This window comes from Mustela nivalis (assembly GCF_964662115.1).
Source record: "Mustela nivalis genome assembly, chromosome: 10".
In the NCBI taxonomy this organism is placed as follows: domain Eukaryota; kingdom Metazoa; phylum Chordata; class Mammalia; order Carnivora; family Mustelidae; genus Mustela; species Mustela nivalis.
This window is the reverse complement of record NC_139029.1, coordinates 74,628,476-74,647,384: the sequence shown is the minus strand read 5'-3', so window position 1 is coordinate 74,647,384 and position 18,909 is coordinate 74,628,476. Positions and strand designations below refer to the sequence as shown.

At 41.6% G+C, this 18,909-nt stretch overlaps 1 protein-coding gene across 4 annotated transcripts in view; it reads left to right on the top strand.

The window, feature by feature from the left end:
• Positions 1-18,909, top strand: part of LOC309843288 (uncharacterized protein) — a 144,484-nt gene that overhangs the window by 92,921 nt on the left and 32,654 nt on the right. For 2 of the 4 annotated variants that reach the window (XM_082688632.1, XM_082688631.1), the window contains exon 5: positions 16,224-16,330. In XM_082688632.1, the coding sequence (XP_082544758.1) occupies positions 16,224-16,330 (107 nt within the window). Of the gene's footprint in view, positions 1-6,895; positions 7,135-16,223; positions 16,331-18,909 lie in introns of all 4 variants that reach the window. The other 2 variants (XR_014300042.1, XR_014300041.1) reach the window with 2 other exon arrangements.

The following is an 18,909-nucleotide window of genomic DNA, read 5'->3' as shown; positions in this document are numbered from 1 at the left end:
CCAATCTAATATTCTTACCATTGTATGTTACAGACTTCTTTTCCTGGGCTGCTTTCAGGATTTTCTCTTTGTCACTGAGACTTGTAAATTTTACTATTAGGTGATGGGGTGTGGGCCTATTCTTATTGATTTTGAGGGGCTTTCTCTGAACCTCCTGAATTTTGATGCTCATTCCCTTTGCCATATTGGGGAAATTCTCCCCAATAATTCTCTCCAGTATACCTTCTGCTCCCCTCTCTCTTTCTTCTTCTTCTGGAATCCCAATTATTCTAATGTTGTTTCGTCTTATGGTGTCACTTATCTCTCGAATTCTCCCCTCATGGTCCAGTAGCTGTTTGTACCTCTTTTGCTCAGCTTCTTTATTCTCTGTCATTTGGTCTTCTATATCACTAATTCTTTCTTCTGCCTCATTTATCCTAGCAGTGAGAGCCTCCATTTTTGATTGCACCTCATTAATAGCTTTTTTGATTTCAACTTGGTTAGATTTTAGTTCTTTTATTTCTCCAGAAAGGGCTTTTATATCTCTCGAGAGGGTTTCTCTAATATCTTCCATGCCTTTTTTGAGCCTGGCTAGAACCTTGAGAATTGTCATTCTGAACTCTAGATCTGACATATTACCAATGTCTGTATTGATTAGGTCCCTAGCCTTCGGTATTGCCTCTTGTTCTTTTTTGTGTGTTTAATTTTTCCGTCTTGTCATTTTGTCCAGATAAGAGTATATGAAGGGGCAAGTAAAATACTAAAAGGTTGGCAACAACCCCAGGAAAATATGCTTTAACCAAATTAGAAGAGATCCAAAATCGTGAGGGGGGAGAAAGGGGATAAAAAGAGGTTCAAAAAGGAAGAAAGAAAAAAAAAAAAGAAAAAAGAAAAAAAAGAGAAGAAAAGAATTTAAAAAAAGAAAACACCTAATAAAAAATATAAAAAAGAAAAAATATATATATTAGATAAACTAGTAAAAAATCGTTAAAAAAGAAAAAGGTAACAGTAAAAAAAAATTTTACCTGAAGGCGAGAAAAAAAAAAACAAAAAATGAAAAAGAAAAAAATTAAATTAACTGCAAGACTAAAAAAAATCACAGGGAAAAAGCCATGAGTTCGTGCTTGGCTTTCTCCTCCTCTGGAATTCTGCTGCTCTCCTTGGTATTGAAACCGCACTCCTTGGTAGGTGAACTTGGTCTCGGCTGGATTTCTTGTTGATCTTCTGGGGGAGGGGCCTGTTGTAGTGATTCTCAAGTGTCTTTGCCCCAGGCGGAATTACCTTGCCCTTACCCGGGGGGCCGGGGTGAGTAATCCGCTCGGGTTTGCTTTCAGGAGCTTTTGTTCCCTGAGCGCCTTCCAAAGAGTTCCGGAGGACGGGAATACAAATGGCGGCCTCCTGGTCTCTGGCCGAGGAGCCGAGAGCCCAGGGCCGCACTCCTCAGTGCGCCCTCAGAGAACAGCGCCCAGTTACTCCCGTCTGCCTGACCTCCGGCCGCGCTCCGAGCTCACCGAGCCTGCGACCGATTCAAGGTAACACCAAGCTGCGAGCTTACTGTGGCTCTGTCTCTGCAGCCGGCTTTCCCGTTCCAGTACCCGCAAGCTCTGTGACACTCAGACAGCCCTGATCCTTCTGTGACCCTGCGGGACCTGAGGCCACGCTGACCCCGTGTGGGCTTTGCCCTGGGTAGCCTCTGGAGCGATGTCCCTCAGTGGAACAGACTTTTAAAAGTCCTGATTTTGTGCGCAGTTGCTCCGCTGCTTGACGGGAGCCGGCCCCTCCCCCCGGGGTCTATCTTCCCGTCGCTTTGGATTCACTTCTCCGCCGGTCCTACCTTTCAGAAAGTGGTTGTTTTTCTGTTTCCAGAATTGCTGTTCTTCTTTTCGATCTGCCGATGGATTTTCAGGTGTTTGCAATCTTTAGATAAGCTATCCAGCTGATCTCCGGCTAGCTGAAGTAGTCTCAGCCTGCTACTTCTCCGCCATCTTGACTCCTCCCCCTGTTTTATTTTTTATTATTAGTTTTAGAGCGAAAGAAGGGCAGGAGAAGAGGGAGAGAATCTTAAGCAGGTTTCACGCTCAGCACACAGCCTGACAAGGGGTTCGATCTCACAACCCTGAGTTCATGACCGGAGCCAAAATCAAGAGTCAGCTGTGTAACCAGCTGAGCCACCCAGCTGCCCCAACCCTGACATCTTAGAAAGCAGATTTGACCTCCATGACTTTTATAGTCTCTTCTCTGAGAAGGATATTGGTGAGGATAAGGTGAAAACAATAGAAAGGCTCAGCAATCCCAGTTTACCTAAAACAGTCCCAGTTTACATCTATTTGGGGAGTTAATTATTAACACCCCCTTCAGTCTCAAAATTGTCATAGTTTGGGGAATAAAGCACATGGTCACTCTAAGCATAGCACTCGTCACTCTTAATCATAATCATTTAAACTTAGACCGAACTGCACAGACTCCAGACAAATTGTATGCAATTAGTATTTTTTTTAAAAAGTGACTGCCACTTTAAGTGACTGTGCATCACTCTCCTGGGCATAGATAAGTGGCCCATCAAAATTGTCCAAATGGGACCGTTTGCAAAGAATTTTCCTTTTTCCCTGAGTGTCTGGAATGTGAAGTTGACACCATTCTTTCCTGCAGGAATCTGTGTTATAAATAGTATTTATCATCTATCCCTCTGAGAGCTTAGTGAAAAATGAGCGGGGGCTGGAGGAGCCCAGGTGACACTCTCTTTGCATACAGAAGATTTAGCACAAAGACTTCCCCAGGCTTTTTCCCCCTGGGTGTGGGCAGGAAGGTGAAGGAAAGAGCAGTTCCACAGTGGGAGTGGAGTGGGTTGGGTTGGGAGAGGCCTCCTTCGGCATCATCTGCTCCGCACTCCCCAGATCAAATGTCAGCTGCCAGGACCAAATGGTGTCTCCTGGAGGTCTTTAAAAAATGATTTTCCAGCTGTGAAAGGCTGCGCTATTGTTCTGCTGCTTGGCCACCTTCTCTCCGGCTGGCCCACTGGCAGCAGCCACGCAGGGCAGCCAGAATGAGTCAAATCAAAGGGTCAACCATACAGCAGCCGCGCAGCCACCATCCCTGCTCTCTCGGCTGTCTGATGTCAGATCATCAAAGGCCCTGCATATGGCCCTGTGTTTGCTCATCATTCACCTCACAGGCCCCTAGAACTTTCACAAGTCAGGGGAGGCGCCAGGAGAAAATTTGCGGGCCCTGAGGGTGCCCTCGGGGTGGTTAATAGCCAGGGAAGGTGACAAGAAAGGGGGAAGTTTAGAGTGCTGTGGTTCCCAATTGTTTGGCTAACAGCCGGAGGTTGACCTTGAGCTTGCGTCTGCCACATGGCAGAGGCACCAGCCGGGCAGCATGTTCGGAGGGATCGGGAATAATGGAACTTAAAAATGCAAATGGTTTCAATGAATACTTCTCCCCTCCTACTCTCCCTCCTCCCGCCCCCCCACCGCCCCCCGCCATCCCATAGTTCTGTGTGTGAGAAGAAACATTTCTCAGTTTATAGAGTAAAGTCACTACTTGCTCTAAAATCTAGAAGTATAATATAGACCGACTGTCTGGGCCTTACAAGCTTGAGTTTCCTGGATCCTTAGAGAAGCACGAGGTGCCATGTGCCGTGACTTGATCCCAGCCCAGCACAGTGGCCAAATGAGATCGGAGACAAAGAGCCTTTTATGAGAATGATTATCTGGTACTTAAAAGGTGACTAGCATTGAGCCATGGATTCACCTGACACTGGCAGTGGGCCTGTGTGTGAGACTTGTCACTGAGCGGTGCTTGGTCCCGGGGCTGGGTCCTAGCCTTGCTCTGCCTATAACAGCGACAGTGCTGGGGCAGAAGGGAGGGGCCAATGACAGGAATGTCTGCCACTGTGTCTGTCAAGAGCCTCCTTCCTTCCAAAAAGCAGCCTGGACAAGAATCCAGGGGTTTGCCTTACAACGCTTCGATGCTGTTCCTGGATAACCTGATTCTGTCTGCTCTGTATTGCGTAGCTGATCTCGTGAGATTCGTTCTTGGCCTTAAAGTCTAAGCCCCAGCAGCTTTGGGCAGCATAATCAACATTTAAGAAAAAAGCTTGCTCCTTCTTATTTCCCTTATCTGAATTCTGATCCTGGTGTGTGGCTAAATTTCCTGTACCCCCAAAGGGTTTGCTCGTAGATAGAGAAACTCTATGTATATAATAAAATATGTAAGACAGACTAAGTCTATGAAAGTAAATGTAGACTGTTGTAATTTTGATCTCAGTATCTCCCGAAGTTATCAAAAGTGTTTTGTAAACTGTAAAGTAATATACACATGTAAGCGGTTGTTGCTATGGTTATTTTATTTTATAAAATGCCTTTTAAAAAAAAATGCAAAAGTGATTTCTCTTGTAGAATTGGTTATATGAGAAACACCAGGCGAGCACAGAAAGCTCCAGGTTGGTCATCGGGCAGTTGTTCAAAAGCTGTTTCCAAGGGTCACCGCTGTACAGTATTCTTTGCCCCAAAATCCATTATAATGGTAGATTAGAAAGAAGCATACATCATCTTAAAAATAGGCTCTGGAAACAAAACCAGGTTGGAACAACTAACATTTTTGAATTGTAGGATGTATAAACTAAACTAATGAATGGGAAGCTATTATTAGATGCAGGGTATTGTACCATACATTAACTACTATGTCCTCATAAACACGTCCTGTCTAGAATGGCTAATTTATAGGCTGTTAAACAGCTTGCATAAAGAAAGAAAAAAAAATCAAACTGGAGGCTCTTTGAATATAGCCGAGTGATGAAAATCTCATTTACCATTACTTTTTAAATCTATGTATCTTTTTCAAATGTTTAAATAATTTTTACTGAACAGTAAGCTTAGGTGATGAGCCTGGATTTATACACTTGTTCCCAGAGTGGACTTTGAAAGCATCATGTGGTAATTTTTTCGAAAAGAAAAAACTTGGTTATGGAGCCATAGACCATTGTCCTGAAGGAAAAGGAATCAGTCAGTGTTTCTGTAAAGGTGGTTAACCCGCAGGCAGAAACAACTGTTCAGGATATTTTGCAAATTTACATTTACATTTGTTGATTCCATATTAAACTGAATAACCAGGCACATAGAAGGTAAAACCCTCTTTTAATTAACCCTCTTGGTGTGGGCCCATGTGATTAAATATGACGGAGCTGCTCCTGGGGTTTCTGCTACTGAAAATACTAACAATAATCATTTGTTTTGTTTTTATATTTAAACACATTATTGCATAGCTTGGTACAGAGATAATTACCAATTTTATCTCCTGTGTTTTTCTAATGTTCATTAATAACAATAAAGGGTTGTAGGTTAAAAACTCATTTAATTGCCTTTATGTTAATGACATTATGAATAGCCTTAGCTACAAGATTCTAATTCTGTCCAGTATCCTCTTTCTCAGTGGAGCCCCAGGAGGGCTGCTCATTTTATCAGCATTACTGATTCAGAGTTTTTCCTTGCAGGTGGGTTTTTGTACATAATCAGAATTAATGCACAACACATTTTGCAAGGAATGGAGTAGAAGCACTTGGAATAAGTAATTAACTAGAGTGCCCAAGGAAATATGCCCGAGCATTTTTTTTTAGCATATTCATAAAACATTAAGAACAGTCATAAACACAGTAGAAACAATTTCCTGGTAATGTGCTTTTAGACTGTTTTCTGGTTCCTTTTTTATTTTTAATTTCTCACATACAGGAAATTTTTTTTTTTAACTGAAAATCCCAGGGATGCAGATAAAATGTTCAATGTGTGGTGCTTTGGGATTAGATGAGTTTGTGTGCCGCTGCAACCATGTGGGCATTCTGGGTACCATTTTCCCTGCTCCCATCTCCATCCCATAACTTACCAGGCAGGAAAAGGCGTGAATGCAGCTTGCCACATCCCAGGAGATTACCCACCTATTTCAAACCTCTAGCATTAACCTCTTGGTGTGGGAGAGAAGGCCAGGAAGGAGGAGGGGCCAAGAAACAAGCACTTCCCAGACTGCTTCCCCACCCCTTAGCCCCACACACCCATTCTTCCAGCTCTTGATGGCTGAGGGCTCAGCTGAGTCACTCTCCCCAGGTCATCAAGGTCATGTCCCTACCCCCAGGCATCCTGCATCCAGTGACAGGTCAGTAGGAGAATTTAAGGGTCTTCTTTCAAGGTGGATAATTCAGAAGGCAGTCCTGACATCAGAGCACCCTGGGGGATTGGCTGAGGCCTTTGTCTTTAATCCCAATACTCTTTCTCACAGATGTTGTTCTGGAGAGCACTACCCCCCACCCCCACGCACCATCCACCTCTTATGCACACATCTCAGAGTCTATTTCCTGGGAATCCGACCTATAACAAGTAAGCTAGGTGATCAAATGACTCACTTCCATGCTGGCTGGTGGACCGTGAAGAAGAAGATCCTCCTGGGCCTCTTTGACCTCAGTATCCTTTTATGTACTTTGGGTGTAAAGCTTGGCCCCCACGAATGGTGCCAGGAGCAGGGTGAGGATTCACTGTCCTACCTGAGCAGGCATCATATGAGCTAAGGTGTATGAAAATGTTTTTAAACCACAGACCGCTGAGTTAGATGGCTGAGTTCACATAGTGGCTGTGGTTTTTGAACAAGTTACTTAACAACATTGAACATCAGTTCCTCATTTGGAAAGTGGAGCTAATGGCACAGGTAATGTTCATATGGTGTTACCCCAGTCCCCAGTATGTAGTAAAGCCCAGTGGATGCAGTAGACCACTTTTGCCCTTTTTCCTCTTTGTACCGTTGTTTTTTTGTATGGAGAGTATGATTTTGTGTGGTTTTTTGGCGAGGTCAAAATACTGATTAAATTAATTAATCAATTAATTAATATTTTAAATTCCAGTATCGTTAACACACAGTATTACATTAATTTCAGGTGTATGGAGACTATGATTCTGAATGTTGAAAGTAATCTTCACTATCAACCAGACCAGTTTCTCTAAGACTGAGGTTTAAAATAGGCTCTCCTGGAGCTCAGCACACAGTGTGAATGGGAGCCCACAGAAGACAGTGACATGGACCCAGCACAAAGCTCTTGACCAAAGGAAGAACCAGAACGTGTGTAAGATCCCAGGCGACTTAGACCAAGGCCACATTTATTTCTTCCAAATATTGGTAAGGAGAAATAGACAATGATACTGACTTGCTAAGGACCTGAAGACATCAATACATTAACTTATTTTATTCTCATAGCATCCTTTATTTTTTTAAGATTATTTATTTATTTATTTGACAGATAGAGATCACAAGCAGGCAGAGAGGCAGACAGAGAGGTGGGGGAAGCAGGCTCCCCGCTGAGCAGAGAGCCTGATGCAGAGCTTGATCTCAGGACCCTGGGATCAATCTCAGGACTCTGGGATCATGACCTGAGCAGAAGGCAGAGGCTTAACCCACTGAACCACCCAGGTGCCCCCTCTCATAGCATCCTTAATTAGATACCATTATTATGCCCATTTTACAGTCGAGGAAACTTAGGATTAGTGAGTTTATGTAACTTATGTAAACTTCCCTAAGTTACATAGCTAATAAGTTACAAAGCCAAACCCTTGCCTTTAATGTCACCCATGGCTCGAAAAGTTACTTAAAAGAACCCCCAATTTCAATATTTCCCAGCCAATTAGATGTCCTATTCTTTTTTAGGAAAAATATCAAAAAACTCAAGTCCCATCCTAAGACTTTTATGGTGGTACCTGGTGCTACTAACATCTCACAGGGAAGTCAGGATGTCCTGGTGCCTTAAAAAACGGAAGCCTTTCTTTACTAATGGCATCTTAACTTGGAAGCTCAACTCCTTTGGTCTTAAAATTAAAGATACGGGCTTTGGAAGCCCAGTTTAAGAGACATGGAAGTAATCACTATTCAAAACAATGTCACATCAGCTTTTGGTTAATCTCACGTTCAAAAAGGCATTGAGTACAAGAATATTATTTCCTTATGATACTATTCATTTATAAAGCACCTAAAATTTTTCCAAATGCTCTTACACTTATTTCACTTCACAACAACTTAGTGGAATTGATCTTAGAGCACCATTTGCTAGAAGATAAGACTTTTTTAGGGAAGTTGTCCAAGTGCCAAAAGTTCTCTTGATAGTAGAGATGAGACTAGACTTTTTGCTACTCAAAATCTTGTTTTTGGGTTAGCAATGTCAGCGTCACCTGGGAGTTTGTTAGAGATGCGGGCTCTCAGGCCCCACCCAGATGTACTGAATCAGAATCTTTTTTTTTTTTTTAAGATGTTATTTATTTATTTTAGAGAGAGAGCACAAATTGGGGGAGGGGCAGAGAAAGAGGGAGAGGGAATCTCAAGCAGACTGAATGCTGAGAGCAGAGCCCAATATGGGGCTTGATCCCAGGACCCCAAGAGCATGATGCAAACCAAAATCAAAAGTCAGACACTAATTATACAAGCCCCCCAGGCACCCCTAGAATCCGTCTTTTAACAAAGCCCCTGTAAATCTGTATGCACATAAATGTTTGACAGCAGTCTCCCCCTACTGTTTCATTGTCTCAGATCCATTCACCTCAACAGTCTAGAATGTAGGCCCCGTGAGGGGAAGGCCTGCAGCTGGCTTGTCCACTACTGTACCCTTAGCACTTAGTGCCTGCGCCCCAGCAGACATTCCATTAGACACAGCCATAGCTGTATCTTTGGGTAGCTGGGCCTGCCAGCCAGTTACCATCTGTATCCCTTCCTAGAGGAAAGGGTCTAATTTCCCATGTTCCTGAAGGTCCACCATCAGTACAAATGTGTTTGTGCTTACCTTGTTCGTCTGAAAAAGGTGAAGTCATGCTTAAAAGATATCCTGAAGCCTGTGGTTTGCAATCCTGTGTCTCAGCCTGCAAAACTAGTGCCTATAGGGAGAGGGAACATAGTGCTGTGTAATTATTTACACGAAAACAACATAAATGAAGAGAAAGGGCTATTTATATCAAGTGCTACTAATTAAATGAGAAATAATGGGCCCTGCTGAGAAAGGATACAGTCGGAGAGAGCAAGAAAAACTTCCTGCCAGCAAAGACTAGCAGACAATGGGACAGTTTTCCTAGTGGGATAATTATGACTCCTGGAGAAGATTGTCCGAGGCAAGATGAGATAAGTACCAGGAAAGTATAATGTGCTTCCAACCCTATTATCAATGATGCTTTCAGGCACCAGCTCCGGGTCACAGGTTTTGAATACACTAAATGCTTAATTCAGTGTTGCCCTTTCACCTGAAATATCTCGGGGTAAGAGACAAATGTGTGCACCCATCCAGTGCCCCCTGATTTAACTCTTCACTGAAACACTCTAAGAATAAATGACAGGGGAGGAAATTATAGCCGCCACGTCTCTCTCTCACCCAGAAATTGATTTCCATTTCAAATAGCTGATGTAGTCCTCAAACAACATGGTCATCAAAAAGCTTGTGAAAATGATCCTCCAACCCCCACTTTACTTTTTTTTCCCCAAGATCAGTCTTAAAAAATATTTTAGAAGCAGGAGACTGGTGGCATGGAGGTGATTCAGAAAATCAGTGCAGATTTGAGGTATCATAAGGTGTTGATTTATAAGCTGCTGCGTTGAAAACAATTTGCTTTCTCATTAGTCAGACCTGGTTGATGGCTATGATAAAAAATGAGACAAATAATTTAAAACAAAGATGAGATAAAAACAAGACAAACAGTTTAAGACTTGCAGAGTAGGCTTGACTTTCAGTTTGTCCTTGGAAGATTTGAGACCTAAGCAAAGAGAGATTTGCAGAGAAGTCAAAAGACTGCAAGGTACAGGTGCCACAGAGCAATGCCCTTAAGGGCTCAGGCTCTGGAACAGAATGACCTGGATTTAAAGCCAGGTGAACCCTAGTCTTTCTGGCACATCCAAGCACTTCTAGGTCCTGTATTCCTCACTCGTAAGGTGCAGCTACCAATAGAAACTACCTCTGTGGTGGGTGGGAAGAATAAATGACATAGTTCCATTCCACAAATGGAATTCACATTGTCTGGCTGAGTTGGGCCTCTATGTAAATGTTACCTACTTTTGCTATGCAAACAAATAGCTTCTATTTGAAAATATTTCTAATTTTATATAAACTTATCATATATTTTCTATGGGATTGAAGCAGTGAGGATTGAGGAACATTATCTAAAGCCCATTTCTTGCCTTCAGTGAGCTTACAAACCAGCTGGAAACATGAAATATTAAGGAAAATGAGAGAACTGGATGAAAGTCAAAATGAGAGACTGTGTGGGGTGTGTGGGTGGTTCAGTGGGGTAAAGCCTCTGCCTTTGGCTCAGGTCATGGTCTCAGGGTCCTGGGATGGAGCCCTGCATGGGACTCTCTGCTCAGCAGGGAGCCTGCTTCCCCCTTTCTCTCTGCCTGCTTCTCTGTCTACTTGTGATCTCTGTCTGTCAAATAAATAAACAAAATCTTAAAAAAAAAAAAAATGAGAGACCGTGGCCAGAGGAGGAGAGAGGTGAGGAGTGGGGAAGTGTGGGAGAGATTAAAGGTATGAGCAGAGGTGAAAGGCTTCAGGGAAAAATAAACTGGACTGTGGCAGGGCTCTGGGAGACATGCGGGTGCTGAGAAGTTTGGTGAGCTGTATGTTATGAACTTGGATCTGCTACTGAACTATTCTGGTTATCTGACAAATTCTACTAGGGAGTGCTGCCGGTGAATGCTTGGTGGCTTGTCTTATGACAACCTATAAATTATATTCTTAGTGGCTCCTGGACAAGAGACCCATTCATCCCTGTTTAGTGAGCATATAATATATGCTAAGCACAGACAAACCATGCCCCGATCTTTATAGAACTTATATTCTACTGGTGGAGGTATAAAATAAGCACATAAATCTATAGTATTGGAAGAGATTAAGCAGGGCAAGGAACAGGATAGGATGGTAGATGGTGATTTTAGGTAGAGTGGCTGGGAAGGTCTGTGAGCACAGGCCTGAAGGCTAGAGGAAGAGTATTCCAGGTAGAGGGATAAGCAGATGCTGAGACTCCAAGGTCGGATTACATTTTCCGCGTGGAAAGAAGATCCGTGCCACCATAAAGGAGTGAACATGGCCATTCAAGTGCCATGTAGATTTCTTTCACTGTACTCCAGTTATGTCTGTCCAAACGGCACACTAATGAGCAAAGTAAAGTTCAGAATCATCGATCAGACTAACAAAGTAAGTTTAAAAATGGAGTTGAAGGGATACTAGTGATGCAGTTGGCATTCGCAAGCTGATGAACTCATTTTTCTTAAGAACACCAGGAAGTTTCAGATGTGTCTGATTGCTTAGGCTGTAGTTCAAACTATGGCCTTCGTTTGAACTATTTTCCATCTCTCTACTTACTAAAAGCCCTGATGATGATTAGTATGTAGTAAAATTACTTTGTTTAGTAAAAGTTCATGAAACAGGTATATTTCTGAATCGGAGTAAATGAATACATTGTGCACTGAAACGTTGATCTTGGGACTTCCCCCCGAATAAAGCCATATTATTGTCTAACACCAATAATTCAAGTGACAATGTGTTGTTGCAGGTCTGTTAACCTGAAATCTTGAACTAAATCTGTCAAAAGTTTTCTTTTCTTTTTTTTTTTTTTTTGCAAACTGGCTAAAACATTTAGTGGCAGGGGAAAAAAATGCCACGGAAGCACTATATTAAGAAACCTTTGTTTCAACACGAAGAAAGACTTGTTTCTATTTAATAGTTTCTTCCAACAGTCTGGTAACATATTTCAATTTTGATTTGCCCATATTCTTAAACTGTGCTGATACAAATGTAGAAATCTAACGTACAAACAATCATAGTTCAACCCCCTCACTAGAGGGAGAGGATAACTATTGATATGTATGTATAAATGGTATGTTCTTCAACTTCTTGATTCCTTAACCTTTCAGTGGAAAAGACTCTTGGGATGTTATTGAGGAAAAAGTGGCTTTTTCCTTCCAGATGGATTTGTTGGCTAGGGCAATATTTTAGTTATGCCAATAAAATGAAAGGGAAACAGAAAATCAGGCAACTGCTGGAGTGGTTAGTGTGGGACTATTACCAAGGCAGAAATGAGGCCAAAGAGATGATAAATGTGTGCCTCTCACTCACTCCATCAGCTGAAGCCTGACCTGGATCTTCTTTTCCATCTGAGCTCCAAGCAAGCCACCATTTTTCACAGCAGCACTTAATAGTGGACATTAACTCAGACCTCCCCAAAAGGGCTGACCTGCAGTCTACACTCGGTGCTTCTCCAAACTGTAATCACCTGCTCAGTCTGTAATTTTATCAAATAGCATGCACCTTTTTCAGCCACTTATTGGCCAATTAAGTCAAGTTCTCACTGAGGGGGTCCAGCTGGCTTCAAGTTATCTAAGATGAATTGATTGAAGACATTCTGCAATCTATGAACCCAGTTTAATGATCTAGGTGATAATACTTGTAATTCTTCTCAGTCAGGGGAATTTGCTGCAGCTGTTGTTGGCAAATCCATGTTCTGATACACTCAAGTACTAGAAAAGCAGTAATCTGCCCTCGGAGTTCTACAGCAATGACTGCATTGTGGAAAGGGAAAGTTCAAATTCACTCGGCATTGCCAAGTGAAGACAATCTTTCCGTTGATATGTTTTTACTTTATTCCATTGTGGTTTTTTAAAAAGGTAGAATATGGGAAAAATACATTATTGATAATACTTCATCAAGAACAGTGAATTGCAAATTAAATGCATTTAAGCACAAAATGCAATAAACAGCGCCTCAAATATTTTGAGATACAAAAAGCACTGCTTTAAGGTAAGAACATGATATTTTCTAATATGTTGGGGTGGGGCTCCAAGCATGAAAGTCATTATTTTTATATGAAGTGTTTCATGGAAGTCAGAAATACTAAGGGTTTGTGCTCCTACCCCCTGGATGCATGGCTATTGAAGTGATAATGAAGAAGTGTCAGACAGTGACACAGGCTTTCCGTGTATCTCCAAACACTTTTCTGCACAGTGACATATTTTTAAAAAGTAATCATTAAATAATTTGCTTGCTTGCTTTCCTATCTGTGCATTGGTTCCCTGAGTCGCTGAAATGTTAATTCTCCTCCCTATGAAGCAAATACTGTAAATAACACTCTGAAGGTTTTTCTGGGTGTTGCAAATTCAGAATACTTAGGAACACTCTTTCCTACAGTGGTCTGTGAAGTTTATGTTTACAAACTGAAAAGCTGGTTTTGATTTTCTTACGAAAAGTGGCAGCTGTGATATTAATTTACGCTGTGCTGAGGAGCTGCCGACCCTCTCTTTCTGGAGTGTAGGTTCCTTTCACTGAGAGGTGTGATTGAACTTGGCTTTGGGGATGTGTGACTTGCTGGGAAAGGCTGGTGATTTTGATAAGATTTTAAATTCTTTCCAGTGATGGAGGGAAAAAATGGATGAGGAAGTATGTATCTTCAAGTATAGTGAAGGCTTTGGTGGGAAAACTTCATTGGATCATGGCCATACTCCGAGGGTCCAAAATTCCTCTCTACCAAAAAAAGAGCAAGGAACAGGAGTGGCTTTTTCTTTCATTTTTCTAACCAGGACAAGGCAAGGCTAGGTAGAGCTTTGGGGTCTTGTACAAAACAGAGTTTTCTCTGAGAACAATACACCCGATTATTCAAAGAACTCTTCTTTACGGGGTGTGTGTGTGTGGTTTTTTTTTTTTTTTTTTTTTTTTTGCCTCTACTTGCATCCCTCCTCTTTGTTGAGGGGTTAACCCAACTTAAAATTCTCTAACTACTGTAAAGGAAAACTCTTATCCAAGTGGGATTAATTATAATAACTAATAATCACTTGCCACATGCCAGACCCTGGTTATAAGAACTCTACATAGTATTAAAACTCAGTTAATTCTCACAACAATGTATGGGGTCATTGCCATTACCTACATTTTACAGATGAGGCAACAGAAGAACAGAGAAGTTAAGTAACTTACCCAAAGTCATACAGCCAGTAAGTGCCAGAGCTAGTAGGTTGGGTGTAGTGCCTATGTGATTACTGACTACGTACTGCCTCTCTGACTTCTCATAGGCCCAAAGTTTGAGCTTATCTCTGTTTTAGCTTGCCAGCCTTTTCCCAAAATATCAGCACAGGGAAGGAATTACAGAAGAGCAAAAGGACAACTGATGTCATAACTAGCAGAGACCAAGTGCTCGTCTTCAGGAGGCCTTACCCCAGATGTATTACTTGGGGCCTATCTCACCTCCAAAGAGCTCAAAGCACTTCAGAAATAAACTTGAGTCATCAGTATGTTAGCAGAGTGTCAGCAGAGGAGATATCTTGCCCCCCTCCCCCTTTTTTTTTAACATTTAGTTTTTGTTTTGGAAAGAGAGACTCATCATCTCCATTTTGTCATTTCTTTCTTTTTCTTTTTTTTAGATTTTATTTGTTTATTTGACAGAGAGATAAAGAGAGAGAACAAGTAGGCAGAGCATCAGGCGGAAGGAGAAGGAGAAGCAGGGTCTCCGCTGAGTGGGGAGCCCGACAAGGAGCTCGATCTTAATCATGATCTGAGCCCAAGGTAGATGCTTTAACCAACTGAGCCACTCAGGTGCCCCTCTCCATTTTTTGTTGTTGTTGTTTTGTTTTGTTTTACCAGATCAACACAAAAAGTGAAATGCCAAGTTGATCTTGAACTCATTTCTCTCTGATCTTCGCCTGATTTCTCCGTTAGGTACATTTTATCTCATTGAAACATGCATGAACATGACCCTTTCCATATATATTCAGATTATTCTTGGGAACAAAGAATGTCTTTTATCTAAATCTGACATTGTTGTAGCTGTTTAAAAAGATTAAGTCTTACTGGGGAGAGGGTGTGGGAGGATGGGGTAACTGGGTGAAGGACATTAAAGAGGGCACATGGCATAGTGAGCTCTGGGTCTTACATAAGACTGATGAATCACTGAACTCTACCTCTGGAACTAATAATACAGTATGTGAATTAATCGAATTTAAATTTGAAAAATTTTTTTTTTAAATTAGGTTTTACTAGGCAGGTAAAGATCTGGCATGGGGATAGAGATGTAAGAAAGGGAAAAGCTAAATACCATATGCAAATTATCTAGATCTTTGAACTTTACAGATGAGGAAATGAAAGCTAAGGTCACTTGCCAACTTTTTTTTTTACTGCCTTGGGCATTCTTTCAACAAATAAAAATGTGTTACAATATGAAATTATTTTCATTAAACATTTATTTATTTTAAAATATACATGATCTCCATTAGAGTTTCATAGACTTCGGCCTTCTTGTTATATACTCACAAGGCACTCGTACTTTCCTTCTTGGCATTAATCACAATTGTAATTAATTAATGCATAAATAATTGCTTATTTAACTTTGATTTCCCTAGCCAGAAAATTCTACAAAAGTAAAGAATGTGACTGTGGTTTTCACTACAATATTCCCAGTGTATCTGGTACATAGTAGGTGATCATATATTTATTGAATGGTATAAATGAATGACTGTGTAAAATATTTTTTGTTACTTACTAAGAGTATAACAGTGTTCTGCTTTAAATTGATAAATGTTAATGCAGCTTTAGGTGCATAGCAAAATTGAGTGGAAAGTGCAAAGATTTTTCATATATCCTCTGTCCCCACACTTACACAATATCCTCCACTATAGACTAAAATGGTGTTTTAAACTAAGAGTGAAACAGTTCTGTCTTGGCCTCTAGTCTCATTTGTCTAAGCTGGGGAATAACAGCTGGGGAATAACAAAGAAGCCCCCTAAATAGTGACTTAAATAAAATACAAGTTTCTTTCTCAAAGGACAGCCGGGCTGATTCAGGCTGGACGGGCAGGTCTGCTCCATGAAGCCGGGGTGGATCTGCCATCCCAACATATGGCTTCCAAGGCTGCTCCAGTTGTCATCATTTCAAGCTGGGAGGGACAGTGATGAGCCAAAATCCAGCATGGGGAGCCCTTCCTAAGTTGGAGATGACACAGAAGTTGCACACATCTCTTTCTCTCACATCCCATTATCCTAAACTTCAGGATCGTAGTCACTTCTAGCTGCCGAGGAGGCTGAGAATGTAATTGCTTGCTAGGTGGGCATGTACCCAGAAATATGGAAAAGATGGATTTTGAAGGACAGCTAGAAGGCTGACAGAGCCCAGCATGAGAAATGTTCATTATAATAGACAATCGAATGAAACCTAAATAAGAGAAACTAAAGCTGTAAAGCTCTAGTCTCTTCTCTCCAAGGCTCTTCTCATGGATATAAAGTGACTTCACAGGTTGTAGTAGTACAAGCCATGCAAGAAAGGACTGGTGTGATGACAAGAGGAAGCTGGGCAGAAGCTAACAGCAATGTGAGGAACTGCTTACTTGCTTATCATTTATTCTTTGAATCATACCTTTCCCTTTCCAATAAAGAAAATGCTATTAGGGGCCCCTGGGTGGCTCAGTGGGTTAAGCCTCTGCCTGTGGCTCTGGTCATGATGTCAGGGTCCTGGGATCGAGCCCCACAGCAGGCTCTTTCTTGGCAGGGAAGCTGCTTCCCCACCCCCCCTCTCTCTGCATGCCTGTGATCTCTCTCTCTGTCAAATAAATAAATAAAATCTTTTTTTAAAAATGCTATTAGAGGTAGCCTCTAAGATGGGACTCAGTGACTTCAGCTTCTTGGTAATCATGTCTTTGGAAGTCCCTTCGCCTCTAGTGTGGGCTGGGTTTGTTGACTCACTTCTAAGAAATAGCATCTGTCATCAGACTAGGCTCTCATCTTGGGACCCCTGTCTCACTGTCACTCACCTGCTCTGTGCAAAGCCAGCTGCCAGACTGAGCTGCCCTCAGAAAGGTCCACATGTCAAGGACCTCCAGGCAACTGTGAGAAACCAAAGCTTCTGTTCAATAGTCTTGAGAAACCAAATCCTGCTGACAACCATATAAGCAGGCATGGAAGCAGATTCTCTGCCAAGTGATCCTCCATATGAGACCACAGACCTGGTCCTCATTAGATACCATGAGTCTCCGGCACCTACCTAAACTATGCCTCTGGATCCACAGAAACTGCGAATAATACATGTTTATAGATGTAAACTATTAAATTTAGGGATACTTAAATGACTAATACAAGTAGACAGTTAATTCATTACAGCAGTATGTAACAACTACAAATGTCAATCACTAGAATGTAGATTCCAATGTCCTATAATTTTCTAGTAGTAATTTTGTGTGATGAGCATCTTTAAATGGTCTAACTAACCAAGACTATAATTTAATCCACTGGTTTCTAAAGTCTGGTCTTGGAACACTTAGGGGTTCCCAAGACTCTTTTAGGGGATCCCCGAAGCCAGAACTCTCTCTCTCTCTCTCTTTTTTTTTTCCTTTACAGTACTACTGAAATGATTTTGGCCTGTTTCACTCATTCTCTCATGTGTGTACAGTGGAGTTTTCCAAAGACTGCACGATATGGAGTAATATCATTCTTTTGACAATTTATGGAATGTATGCTCATGTAAACTTGTGTTTTCTAGAATGTTCTAAGGTAGTTAAATAAATTTAGTATATAAACACATGCAGGGTCACCTGGGAGGCTCAGTCATTAAGCATCTGCCTTCAGCTCAGGTTGTGATCTCAGGATTCTGGCATTGAGCCCCAAACTGGGCTCCCTGATAGGCAGGAAGCTTGCTTCTCCCTCTCCCACACCCCTTCCTTGTGTTTCCTCTCTTGCTGTGTCTCTCTCTGTCAAATAAAATCTTTTTAAAAATGCATTTTCTGGGATTAATTCAATTGTTCTCTGTACTTCTGTGCTTTAAGTAGTTATCTTCAATTATATACCTGGTATAGTCTCTGTAACCTCAATATTTTCCAATAAATTGTTATTTTGAAATCCTAAATTTTCCATGCATTTATACAGAAGCACAACAAAAAATCACACTTCTATTGTCTGGTTTTGCCATGATATTTTAGAATTTTCTCAGTTTTAATTTTTGATATGGTAAGTATTGGACAGCTAAAATCCCATAAACAACATCTCTTTAGATTCTCAATGATTTTTTAAGAGTGCAAAAAGTTTGAGAATTGACCAATGTGATTGAACCCCTACCCACGTTCAGCATTGTGCTGGGTACGATGAGGGACATAAAAGTGTACATATAGCTTTTTCCCTTAAGTTGCTTAAAATCTAATTATGGAGAGAAGCTTCACTTGTTGTGTGAGATAGACACTGCAAAGCTAAATGTTGTAGTAGGGACCATACATGCAATAGAAGTACATGGAATAGAGAAGTTGGGAGGGGGGCAGAGTCCATGAGGAATGACTAGCACCAGAAGAAAGGCCTTTCAGTCCTCCTAATGAGAACTTTCATGGTAACAAAGAGAACATTTGTGGAGAGGGCAGTGGGAAAGTATATCTTTAGGGGCACCAGAGAAGTAAAGCCACGTCTCCAGCAGCTCTCAGCCATGTGCTAACTTTGATTTGGGGAACTTCTATGGGCACTCCGTCTGCCAGTTACATTCTGCTTGAATCAGTGACCTATTGGCATTACCCTTAAAAGGCAGGCACGGATCTGACCTACACTTCCCTTAAGGAGGAAACTTGGAATCTCATGTCCTATAAACTCAACTTTATCCTACTGAAATCCATACTCAGAATCTTGAAGCTGTTGACCGTGTTAGGTGTGTGTTAGGCTCAAGGTGTTTTGCTATCTGGGGACTATTGTGGCACTTACTTTGGTGAAAAGACCAAAAAAGGGGGAGGGTGCAGATTTAACTGCTTTGGGCAAAAGATGCGCTTTCTTCTGTTTGACCAGTAAGAATTCAAGAACTTGGGCTGTAGTCTACCATGCACAAGTATGGGATTTTCCATTAGCTTCAGCTGTCTGGCTCTCACTTGTACCATCTATAGAAGGGAGATCATTGCCCTGCATACCTCACGATGCGATCAGCAC